General features: G+C 39.6%; 1 protein-coding gene across 1 annotated transcript in view; it reads left to right on the top strand.

Annotated features, from left to right (window-relative positions):
- The window catches only part of LOC126092560 (muscle-specific protein 300 kDa), a 651,560-nt gene that overhangs the window by 327,973 nt on the left and 310,341 nt on the right, over window positions 1-13,246 (top strand). The window contains exons 55-60 of the mRNA XM_049908233.1: window positions 2,796-2,966; window positions 3,357-3,512; window positions 3,596-3,748; window positions 3,914-4,066; window positions 6,122-6,290; window positions 11,952-12,259. Of these exons, the coding sequence (XP_049764190.1) occupies window positions 2,796-2,966; window positions 3,357-3,512; window positions 3,596-3,748; window positions 3,914-4,066; window positions 6,122-6,290; window positions 11,952-12,259 (1,110 nt within the window). The remainder of the gene's footprint in view (window positions 1-2,795; window positions 2,967-3,356; window positions 3,513-3,595; window positions 3,749-3,913; window positions 4,067-6,121; window positions 6,291-11,951; window positions 12,260-13,246) is intronic.

Below are 13,246 nucleotides of genomic sequence, written 5' to 3'. Positions count from 1 at the left end.
TGTCCCTTTTGGCAAGAACATGTGATGCGCTATGCTATTAAAATAAAAGAAAACAGTGAGCTAGAATCTTCACATTTGACTGCACTCGCCGAACTTTTTTTGGTCTTGGTAATCTAGAATGTCTCCACTGGACGATTGAGACTTAGTTTCAACATCATACCCATACACCCATGTTTCATCACCTGTTATCACATGTTTCAGTAGTTCTGCATCGTTGTTGATTTCATTTAGTGACTCCTGAGCAACTTCCATTTTCCTCTGTTTTGCTCGAAATTCAACATCTTTGGCACAAATTTTGCTGTGAAACATTCCATACCCAAAACATTGGAAAAGATTTCATGGCATGATCCAGTTGATATTCCATCATCAGCAATTTCTTTGACTGTGATTCAGCGATCACTTGTAATAATTTCTGTCTCATTTTCATCAGTTGTTGATGCGCTGGGATGTCTCAGAAGGCTAGTCATCTTCTGCTTCTTGTGATGATGATGATGATGATGTTTGGTTTGTGGGGCGCTCAACTGCGTGGTTATCAGCGCCCGTACAATTACCCAATCTTTGCTCAGTCCAAATTCGCCACTTTCCTGGATGATGATGAAATGATGAGGACAACACAAACACCCAGTCATCTCGAGGCAGGTGAAAATCCCTGACCCCGCCGGGAATCGAACCCGGGACCCCGTGCTCGGGAAGCGAGAACGCTACCGCGAGACCACGTTCTGCTTCTTCATGGCCATCTTGAGAATGCTCGTATCACTCACAAACCCTTGTTTTACTCATAGCAGACTCATCAAAAGCAAAATTTAACATTTCTAAAACTTTTGTTACATTTTATTCCATTTATGTACCAAATTTAATGTACATTTTTAAAACAAATCAGTAATCATCACTCGTAAGCAAACATATGTAACCTCCTTGACAACTGATGGCAGACTAAACATCCAATATGACTGTCAGTGTACAAGTTGGTTTCAGACATGTATATCAACACAACAATGCAAAATTGCACGAATTGGGCTAACACAACCTGTGAAACTGCAAAATTTCCAATACTTTTTGTAGACACCTCATATGTTAAATGAGGAGTGCATTAAAAAATACCAGTTCTACATGCAAATCTTTCCAAGGTTGTAACGAAGGAAAGTTTTATGTGTTGGAGAGGTAGGCTGTACAGTATTCCAGAGAAATGTAATGACTGATTTCTCCTTACTCAAAAGTTTAAAGTACTGGAGATAAAGAGGTTTTTCCTACTGAAGGAAGATTACAGACTGGATTATGAGGATGATGAAGAGGGGGGAGAGCTTACATAATAGTTGAAAACAATGCTAGTGTGGTGAAATCCAGTGGTGTTCAATGAAAGCTAAATGCATTTCAGCCAAATGTTGTGGCTGATACATAATACATCGACGTAGTCCTTGATAGAAGCTCAGATAATTAAGACCTTTGTGTTGTCCTCAGATGTGATAACCTAATGGGAAAACCATGCTAAAAGAGGAATGGCTTCAAAGACTTACCTTTAGATGTCAAGAAAAATGTGAATTACTAATGGCTGCTTGCTAGGCTAGTTGAAAGTTGTTTGTAGCAGAGGACTTAGTTTATTTGCATAACACATGAGAACTGTTGATGCTGAATTCCTTCAGGAGGTACCTCATCTAGAAAGTTAAGAACCTGATATCAGATGGTCACACAGATGTAGTAGTAACTGCTAGTGGTATTATCTCACAACTTCATATAATGGACTTTTGTTGGAAATACATCTTTCAAGGCTTGTATGCCACAGTTTTGCAGGATTGTTATCGTATGGAGTAGTATCTCAAGCAAATTCATTGTGAAATGATCTGAAAAGTGCTGCACACCCCTGACCTGGATTGTTAGAAAATGGCATGATATGGGTGGAGTTTCAGGATGACCAGCAAACCCACTTCTTATTCTGTAAAGAGTCATGCTCAGATGTATGAAACATCATATCTCCTGAACTGCGTGTTTTACAATGACACAATGTTGTATGTATATTCAGTGGTATATGTGGAAACTGTTTGCAAAATGTGTTGTGGGTAGAGTTAATAGTAATAAATTAAAACATCATGCCTGATGCTGAAGTTTTACTGCATGAACAGCAACAGTGTAGTAAACGATAAACTTTTTTCTTTTTAGTATTTTGTGGGGGTCTCATTGAGAAAAACTTTTGAAAAGTTTATAAATTATGTGTTTGTTGGAAGTTGCTAAGTATTCTCATTCTTGAGTACTGGAGAATATCATCTATGTGTTTCCAACTTGGAAACTTAAATTACTGTATTAAACCTGTAAAGTAAATTTTTACTTGTTAATGAGTTGATTATGAAAGCAAAGCACATTAAATATTTAAATTAACTTAATACTTGCATGAAACATTGAAAATCTAATTTTTTTGTTGCCACTGGAAGACGTTAGATAGGCAGCCATCAAGTAAACCTGTGCATCACTTAAGCTCTTTATTTTCAGTGGGCACATAAATGAAGATCACGATAATATTTATGATGATGAAAGAGAAGAAAAAGATAGTGTTGTTACTGGCTGTTAGCTAGCCTTCTGTTGTCATTGATACATCATCTACTTCTAAACTGAGAAATACACAATTAATAAAAATTTGATGACTGCTGTCCACTTTATACTTGGTTGTGCATTACTCTCTGCCCTCCTGTAAGCAGTGCAGCAGTTTTTTTTGCTCTGCTGAGGAAACATGTCCATGAACATGTGATTATTTGCTTGCTACTGTATCATCTGAGCATTGATGTGTATTTTTTTGTTAAATGCAGGACCTTCTGATGTACAAGGAAGAAGGCTTTGCCAAAGTTCAAAGCCTTGTGGAACTAGCTCAGACTGTACTTGCTAACACTGCTCCTTCAGGACATGATGCCATAAATCAGGCTTTGGGCAATTTGCAAGAAGAATGGAGTGTTTTAGCATCAAAGATGATGGAAACAAAAGTATGTAACTTCCTGTTAAGTTATAAGTTGTTATATGTTTACAAAATAAAGTAAAAAATTAGTACAACAATATATGTAATAGATTTGTAATAAAAACATCTACTCACCAACTGTCAAAACTGGAACAAAAGATCTGAGCAGACAAACATCCATTTAGAAATGGTTGAATCTTAACTTCTGGGGTTTTGTAAAACTACAAAAGCTTAAGATTTGACTACATTTTTAAGTTTTCATTTCTGTTAGTGTGGTTTCAGCTATTCCTTGTTTGGGCAGCTTTTCCTCTTCTGCCACAAATGTTATTCGATTTGTTTAGCTATTCCTTTAAATAATTTTTTTTGTCAATTATTCCTCTCTGGTATTTCTCAAAAGTGAATGTATCTTTTAACCCAGGCCATACTGGATGACAGTATTCATCGGTGGGCAGGCTTTTTGGAACAGATACAGCAGTTGAACAAAACAGTTGATTACTTGGAAAGTGTATCAAATGAACTGTCAGATTTCCAGTCAACAATGTCTGAGAAGAGAGCCCAGTTAGAGCGCATAAAGGTTAGACTGGAAGGATTATGGCATATGATTCTTTTTATTATAATTGACTATTACAGTTTCTACACATGTGTCTATGGTTTCAGTGTCTGGATGAGAAGGTACGTTGTGAGAAAATTGAAACCGATAGTTTGAAAGCAAAGGCTGCAGAGATGCTAGCAAGTGGCCAACAAAGCCATGCTGCTACACAAGCACAGCAGATTTTGAATAAATTTGATTCACTAGCTGAGAGGATAAAGGTTGGTAACACCTACGTTCTAACAAAGCATTTTGCCTTACAGGAGTATGTCAATAATTAACTATGTAACTCATTCATCAACTGGAATATATTATTACAGTTTAAAAAACAACTGTCATCTGGAGCATGCGTATTTTTTATAACATTATGCAACATCTGATTTCAGAACTTGCTCACTGAACGGGAAGATCAGTATAAGGATCATCGACTGTATAAGGAGGCTCATGATGACCTGATGGGCTGGCTGGGAAGAGCTCGTGAGAAAGTGCCATCACTGAAACAGAGACCTCTCAGCGACAAACTTGCAATAGAAAATGCTGTATGTATCCCCTTATACAGTTCTTATAAATGACCTGTTGACAAACTACTGTTAAATGTAAAAAGTAGTGTGCCAGATGCAATGACCTGTGGTGACCAGTCACATAGCCAAAGCACTGAATATTATATCACTTATATAATAAAAGTGCAGTTTCTGTTTTGTTTTCCCCAAAAGCAGCTATAATTACAGACAATCATAGAATATCAAAGACTGTCCTTGCCTAGTTATTGACTTCACAAAATTTCCCAAATTCGTGTACCTGGTTTTGGTTCATCTAGCATTTCATTCCTTTCCAAACAGCATACAATACCAGCAAAACACCACATTTAGGTCATGACTGCCAGCTAATCAGTCACATTTGGTGTAAGCACCACACTCTAAAATTGCTGTTTTATACTGCACTTTCTGAAGTCTTAGTATTGTCTCTCTGTAATCAGCCATGTAAGGTTCGAGTATGCTAAACAAGAGATTTAGTGAAATCATAGGCAGTCACTTCTAGAAGTGTATGAGAATCCCTGTAATAAATGTATTTCACTGCTGGCCCCTTCTTCCTGCAACACTCTTCAGGTGCCTATTGTTGTGTTAACAGCTCGAGATTATATGAGGACACACAAGTTATATGAGTGATAGAGATGGTAGTCCTTGGTGTAATAGTTCTGGCGCACAATAACCATTGTCTTGGCAGTTAACTGTAGATTGATTCTGCTTGTATATTTACTACAAGAGCCTAATCAAGCTAATGGTGAGGAAAATTCATCTAATGTGTAGTGCTAACAATGTTATAAACAAGTGGGTGTTCGTGTTCAGGACTGTGCTTGAAAGGAGAAAAAATTATCTAGGTGTGTCCTAGCTTTTTGTACTCATGAAATGTCAGGTTCTTGAAACAAAACAGATAATACAATTCAAGATTCTATGTTATTCTTGTAACTCCTTGATAAAAATAGGAAACTGAATGCAAATAAAGTTTTTAAATTATGACTATGCAGTAGCATTGAAAATATAATAAGCTGAAAAGAAATATAGTAGTTCACTGTAAGATAATTGACAGTATTTATCACATACATTTTTGAGACATTAATTGCACATATGCATGAGGAAATACGGAAATTAATTCAGTACAGTGGAAGAATAATAAGTGGGGATGCAAACTGTTTTGCAATGAATAAAGAAATCTCAAAAATTAAAGTATCATAAGGCCAAATGAAACACATAAGATAGATGTGTTTTCTGATTTTATAAATATCAGAGTTCTTCTTTTGGATAAACTGTAGGAAGCAAAGCTTTAGAAGGTGCAAAAAAGTAGCAGGCATTTTACTGTCAACTCTAATCAAGTCAGCGAGCAGGAAGAATGAACAATACACACATATATACATTGTAGATGACATACGTGCTGCTTCCTCTATTCCCTTTCTCTCTCTAGGATCAGGAATCTGACATCCAAAACTCGAGCAACTGTTTGTTGGCTACCTCAAATTTTACTCATATTTGGAGAATGAAGATATTTTGCCTTTCAGTGCTCAAACATGATCTGTTATAAAATTTATAAACACCCTGCAGTAGTTAAAACTTAATGTTTAGCTTGAGTACTTCAGATTATATGTAATTATCAAAAACAACAAGAGGATACAACAGAGTATGAGCTATTGAGGGGCGGAGGAGGTATATACCTATGCACATGGAATTTTGGGAAAGATTTGGAAAAAGAAGAAGAAGAAGAGTGTAATTATAATTCCAAAAAATTTCTGTAGCTACTACTCTTGATTAAGTCATGCAACACCTGAGACTTTTGGCATGGAGGAAACATGTCATGTCTATAATGAACAATAAGGTCAACAGCAGTAGCAGCTGCATTTGTATTTCCGTTGAATATTGAAATTAAAAAAAAAAGTACTTGAAGCTTTTATTTCTGTCTGTTTCAAACTGAATTTTTAAGTCTACATCATCTGTCTAAGCAGTTCTGGATGCCGTGCATCTAGCATTTTGGTAGTTCTTGCAGTGTCATTTCTTTTATGAATACAGCCTGCTATATTGTAAATTTGAATACTGTCATTTCAGGTTGCTCCATTGGAAGCTCTGTTGAATAAACAGGCACAGGGTGAATTACTTGTAGAGCATCTGACACACACAGCTGAGGTTGCTGCTGCAAGTACTGCTCCTCAAGGGCAAGAAATAATCAAGAATGAGGTCCGTGCTCTACGAGAGTCATTTGAGGGATTGTTCAAAGGTATGTGTGTGCTGTGCATAAAAGTGAAATTTTGTATTTTTAAATTTTAGTCAGACAGTTGGTGCTTTACTGGTAATTCTATTGTTTCTTTATGCTTAAGTGTACCAAACAAACTCTCCTACACAGTTTTCCAGCATTATTGTTCAGGCAATAAAATCTTAGTTCACCCCATTGATTTGACTTGATTTTGTCAGGAAAGCCAAAGCAACATTGGTCAAGCCTGCTCCGAAACAGAGTTTATTGTGCGGTATCATTCCCTGTGTCTCTAGTAAAGCCAACCAGTGCCCTTGAACAGTGCAAGGAGATTTTTTGCCAGTGCTTTGCTAGATACAATTTCTTCAGGTATAGTTGATTCATATATTCTGTGTCTTTTTTTCTCCAATGCCTTGCATTCAAAGATCAAATGTGATGCGGTTTCCTCCCTCACACCACACAACCTACATTTGGGGTCTTCCTCTATTATCCCCAGTGTATATCGATGTTTTTTGAAGTTCCCATGGCCTGTCAATTGTCTATCCATGAGTTTCATTTCTCTCTTGTTCAAGCCCAGGATTGAGAGACTTCTCTTAGAACATGACTTCGGCATCAATACCTTGCCATGTTTTTGCTTTTGGACCTTAGCTCAATAATCTACATGCTGTCCCCTTGTCCAGTCTTGCCGTTTTATTTTGGTCATCGCCTTGGTGAGTGTCAGTACAGGTTCCAGTCCAATAAATGGTGTCATTGCCCCTATTCTGGCTAACCTATTGGTTTGCTCATTACCACTAATCTATGAGTGACCATGGACCCACAATAGATTTACTCTATTGCTTTCCCCTAGCCCCACAAGGACTTTGTGGCATTCTGCCACGATCTCTGATCTTGTTGCAGAGGCTACCAGTGCTGTTAGGGCTTCTTGACTATGACCTCTGTAGCATCTCCACAAATTCTCCTCCATGCACACCCTGATAGCAGATATTTCTGCTTGAAACACAGTGGCCATCTTCCTAGAGAGATTGCACTCTCAAGCCTTGGCTGCACTCCATATACCCCAGCCCCAAAACCTTGGTCTGTTTTTGAACCACCAGTGAAACAGACTATGTCCCCAGTATGGTGTCGAAATTTGTTCTCCCAGAGCTCTCTACTTCCAATTACTACATTGAAAGGCTTGTTGAAGCAGCTGGGGGTTATTATATAGTCAGCTGGCATTTCTCCAACTATACCTATGTCTACCTCGCTCAGTATTTCAGTGTGAAATCCTGGATACCCCAGTGGGTTCCCGTTTTTGCCATGCTTTAGCATGTGTGCTCCAGCTGCTGCATCCATCTGTACCGTCAGGTGTAATGGGGGCATGTGCAGCATGGTTCCTATCTCATCAGTGGGTGTGCTGCCAATTCCACCTGTAATGGCTAAGCAGACCCATCTCTGGACCTTAGCAAGCTCCTTAGCAGCTACCTGCTGTTCTACCTTTTTCCACCACACTGTAGCCCCATAAGTGATAATAGGTCTTACTACCATGGTGTGTATCCAGTACATACTCTTGGGGCTTAAGCCCCAGTTTTTACCACAAGCTCTCCTGGTACTCATTAGAATACCATTCACCTTGGAACAGGTGATCCTTATGTGAGGGGTCCACGATAGTTTCTCATCCAGGGTTACCCCTAGGTATTTCACTATCCTCTTCACTGGTAGAGTTTCATCAAGAAGCTTGAGATTCCAATATGTGCATTGGATCTGCTTCCTCGTAAATGATACTACAACAGTCTTCTTAGGACTGGCCATTAGATCCTGTTTCCTGCACCAATTTTGCACAATGCTCAGTGCTCCTTGTGCCATATCTGTGACTGTACTTGAGAATTTGCCAAGTATTACTATGACAAAGATCGTCTGCATATCCCCGGAAAAAGTATTGTCCAGAGTTTAATTCTACAATGAGTTCATTCACCACAAGGTTCCACAGTAGAGGGGACAGGACACCCTCCTTGTGGATAGGCTCTGGTGGTATTGATTACATTTTTTCTTGCATCATGATGGCTTCTACCTTTCTACCACTAAGCATGGCTCTAATCCACCTGCAAATGGTGGTCTCCAAACCATGCACCTCTGCTTCCTTAACCACAGATTTGGAGGTCATGTTGCTAAAAGCACCTTCGATGTCCAAGAAGATGCAGGGGGCTATTTCCTGAAAGTGTAATCCTTTCTCCACCTTCCCAACAAGTTGGTGGAGTGCAGTTTCACATGATTTTCCTGGTTGGTGTGCATGTTGGTTTATGTGTAGAGGGACCCTAGTTAACCTCCTCTCCCTAATATGCACACTGACCAGTTTTTCTAATGCTTTAAGAGGAAAGAAGGACAGACCGGTTGGTCTCATATCCTTGGCCTTGGTATGATCAATTCTCCCTGGCTTTGGAATGAAGACAACCTACACTGCTCTTCAACATTAGGAATGATTCCCAATTGGATTTTACTATAAACAACACATTCTCTGGCAGATTCCTAGTTCTCCCTTCGAATACCTGAAAACCAATATCTCACAAGGACCTCGTCCTGGTCTATGTTGTCTGTAAGAGTACATTGAGGCAAATGAGTAGTTCCAGCATTTCATGTGCTGTCTTTGTACACTCCCCATTGTCTTTCCTTAAAGTTCCTTCAGGATTAGTTGGTATCCTAGTGAGTATTTTGTGAAGTCTGGCCTATTGAGCCCATTTTCTTTTCCTTGTCCCAAGGTTAAACAGTCTTCATATCTGTTTCCTCTGTGATTCCAGGTTGTTGTTCCACCAAGATGCATTCCTATTTGTGCACTTCTTGGTGATTGAGCGGTTGTCATTGCATGAGGTCTTGATGGCCTCTGCTATCTCCTCAAACTCTACAGGATTCCTTATCGAAGTACTGACTTCTGATAGACTTGAGTCGAGGTCCCTCCTATATGCCTCCCAGTCCATTCTCCTGGGGTTCCTATAGAACATGTCTGTCTAATGCCCATTTCAACATTGAACTTAATACACATGTCGTCTGATGAGGATGGCTCTAAAGTCACAGGCCTTGTTTGATATAACTACCCATCAAAGTGGAACCAAAGGTAATGTCCATTACCTGTTCCGTTCTTGTATTCCTAAATGTAGGTTCCTTGCCCCTGTTGAGGATCTCTTAAGTTATTAGCTAGAATAAATTCTAAAGGTTCTCACCTCTACTGTTGATGTCGGCACTGCCCCACACTAAGTTGTGGGCATTAGCATGGCATCCAACCAACAGTTGGTCGCCCTGTTGTGCACAGGCTTCCATCAGTCTCCTCACCTCCTGAGTAGGAGGAGCACTGTCCTCATGAGGAAGGTATGCCGAGGCTTTACTTTACTCCCTCATGATACCTTCCTCATCTTGCCGCATCCTGATGGTCACTAATTCCCTAGAACAAAAGTCTGCCATCGGCTTGAAGGGGATTCCATTTTTTATGTAAATGCACGTTCTGGAGTTTCTTATATTTCTAGCATAAATCACCTTACCCCCAGTGCCGCCAAGGCCTGATACATCCCCTTTATATAAATAGGGTTCCTGAATCAGGGCCACGTCCACTTCCTGTCTACCCAAAAGACGACTCAAGGCAGCAGTGGCCCCTTTATCTGTAGCACATTCAGTCTCCATCTTGTCGCCATTGTTGCTTCTGTTGTCTTTGATTACCCTGACAGCAACCTGTGAGAACTCCAAGAATAGTCTCAGGTCCTGTTCCTGCATTCCCCTCAGGGACTTCTCTCTGACTTCCAGCACAAGGGTTTGGCCATTTGGTGCAACCTTCCAGTTGATTACCTTCCAATCCTCTGTCGAGACTTTCGAATTTTGAGAACGTATTTTCTCAATCAGAGCCTCTGGAGAGGTATCCTTAAGGAGTTTTGGCACCCAGATTAATATCTTTGCAGTCTTGAAGAGCTCAGCTGCTGTCTTTACCAGCAGCTTTGCATCCTCCCACAGTGATATTAGGGGCACCTTTTCCTTAAGCCAGTCCACTGTACCCACCCCCTCACAGACAAAGATAAGAGCACTGTGATCCAGATAGACTCTCCTGAATTTAGGTCCTGGACCAGTGTCCCCCCCAATCTTCTCAATGAGAGCCATCTGTGCGAGCTTCTCCTGCTGCAAGGTGATCTTGACCAGTGGATAGCCTTGCTGGATAAACCGCCATCCTAAAAACCGAGACTGTAGTACTATAGGTCTGTTTTCCTATTTATTGCCTTGGATTTTTCTGAATAAGGTTATCCTTAGAAGTGGGAGTCTTAGATTCCTCCCTTGTTCTCTTACTGCCTGCCCTCAGTGTAGAAGGGGTTTGTACACCCCCTTTGCCCTGGGACAGTCTTTTCTTGGAGATCTTGGTCTCAAGCCCTTTTAGTTCCCTCCACTTTTGTTTAGGAAGCCACTCTTTGACTTCCTTTAGCATTAGTTCTCTAAGAAGTTTCCTCCTCTGAGCTCCAGACAAGTCCTTGATCTTAATCTGGTCCAACTTCTTAGTAACTATTCCCACTTCTTGAACAGGTCTGTCCCCCTAAGCATGTTAAGGGGATGTTTTCCATCAGTTCCAGCCCTGATGTTTAGGTGTCTTGAGGTCTCAACTTGCCCCTTTTGTGTCCATTTTGGTTTCATGAGAGTTGGGGATCTAATCAGTCCACACCACAGAAGCTCCACGTGGTGCAAGGCTAATTACTCAGGGAGGTCGTCCGGTATCCCTGAGGCTCCATTCACAACACATCTTCCCACATGTCATGCACTCCTCGGCACAGATAGCATCACACCTTGGGTTGGGTACTGAGGAGTTGGGAAAGGGCAAGGAATGGATGTGGGATGACAGATCGTTGTGGGACACACTTAGTCTGGTCCATCAGCCAAGACCTTACCAACCGTAGATTCCCACAGCCGGCATAGCCCTCAACTCCCCGCAAACACACAAGCCTCCCCACCCGCACGGACAATGTTACTTCAAGGTGGTGTCCCTCGGGGAGGAGTTCACCCCATGCTTTTGTAGTGTTTTCAGTAACTAGTTTTTTTTTCCTGTAGCTTCACCACCTTGCTCTATACAGAAGAGGTCATTTGTTTCCAAACTGTGAATGTCATTTACTGAAAAACAAAGTTCTACTACCATGTATTGACTAAAATAAAGCCAGGAAAATAGAAGGAAATAGCAGGGACTAGCAGCCTTTGAGAGCCCACACACAAACCCAAAAGTAAGATGTTGGAATCTCCAACCACCATTCAACTGAATGTTAAGATTGTTATCTTGAATAGGTCCAGATTGTCCAACTGAGCTAATACAATTTATGAAATATGTACTAGACTATGTGTTAAGGGCAAAAGAACAATTTTGTCTAATAAGTCAGCTTGCTATTATTCTAAATGAGTTCCTTGTGTTCTAGAACATGTAAAATGTGGCTTAGTCAATTATACAATTTATGCCATATATGTTTAAGGAGCAGAGTGTTGTTTACACCAGAGAGTGAGTGTGAGTAAACTTCTTATTTGTTTAGGTGGACTGCTACTAAGGTTCAGATTTTAATACTAAATAAGTGTTAATTCAATCCTATATTTCTTATTTTTACATATTTATATCTTAGATAAAAAGGGAATATTGTAATGTGCCTGGACAGCTTGCTAAACATACCATATTGGGTTGTGCATCACTTTACTTTCTTTACTGTACAGATATTAAGCATCAGAAGGAGCAGTTGGAAGCAACTGTAGTGCAGTGGCGTGATTATAAGGAGGAATATGAACGCCTTTCTGATTGGCTTCAGCAGATTGATATTCTTATCAAGGCTCAGAAGACAGCAATGTTAGCAACACTGCCAGAGAAAGAGAAACAAGTGAAGGAAGTTAAAGATATCCTTGAAAAACTTGAGAAAGGACGTGAACAGATTGAACGTTTCAACAGTACAGCTTCTGCTCTTCTACAGTCACATCTAGATACTTACGTCAACAATCAACTGCGACACTTGAACTCTAGATATGAGGTATGTCATATAAACATATCTTACTAGATTATTTTTTGTTTCATCTGAACATTCGATGACTCCAGTAATATTAATCTGAATACATATGAAAATAATATGTGAAAATGTAGTATACATAAGTGTTAAAGCAATGAAATTTGCCTTCGAGACAGAATAATAAGCTACAGCCATCCTAGTTAGAAAGAAGTTGATGATTGTTTTGACTCTAAAATTCGCCTCAGTCAGTCAGCTAATAATAGAAGAAACATGTGTGTGACTTTTGGGGCAAATAGACCCACTAATGCTAGTATGCCTAGTGGATATATTTCCATCTGTGTTTCAACAATCAGAATCATAAACTTAAAAACTGAAATATCCATGTACTCTGTTCAAAAAGTATGGTTAATTGATAGATACTTCCTACATCTCTGTGATTGGTTATTAATTCTATTTTTATGGACTGGAAGTGTTATTGTTAAACATTTCTACTCCAGTTGAATACTACTGTGATGCAATAAAACTGAAGGCATGTTTTTGATGTTAGGAGAGTGATAATTATTTTATTTTATAGGTCAAGTCAATCTTGATAAAAGTATTTTTGAGAAGATGGGTACTGAATTATCATAGATGAAAAATTCTTGGTTGTTATTCAGCATCCATTTGTTTGTTAATTGTTAGATCAAGCAGACTTTCATCATTGACATCGAGGCTGAAAACTGGCTTCTCAGACATGATAGCATCAGCTAGGTATTGTTAGAGAGAAGGAAGCTTCTGGAATGTTGCACAGCAGGGGCCTCATAATTTCCTTCCTGCTCTCTATATGTATGTGGGGGATGCTGTCATGTCCTTGCAGTCAGCATTTTCTCCTGATGATGATGGTGCTGTTGGTGACAGTACCAATTGAAATTATTGGAAGGTTGGGATTACCAACCAAATTGTTCTGGCTTGGCAGCCAAAAAGATTTTAGTCATCAGCTCTGGCATACAAAACTGAGATCTGTTACTGTTA

The sequence above is a fragment of the Schistocerca cancellata genome, chromosome 7 (assembly GCF_023864275.1).
Source record: "Schistocerca cancellata isolate TAMUIC-IGC-003103 chromosome 7, iqSchCanc2.1, whole genome shotgun sequence".
NCBI classification, from domain to species: domain Eukaryota; kingdom Metazoa; phylum Arthropoda; class Insecta; order Orthoptera; family Acrididae; genus Schistocerca; species Schistocerca cancellata.
Note: the sequence above shows the minus strand (reverse complement) of the source record. Positions and strands in the feature narration are given on the sequence as shown.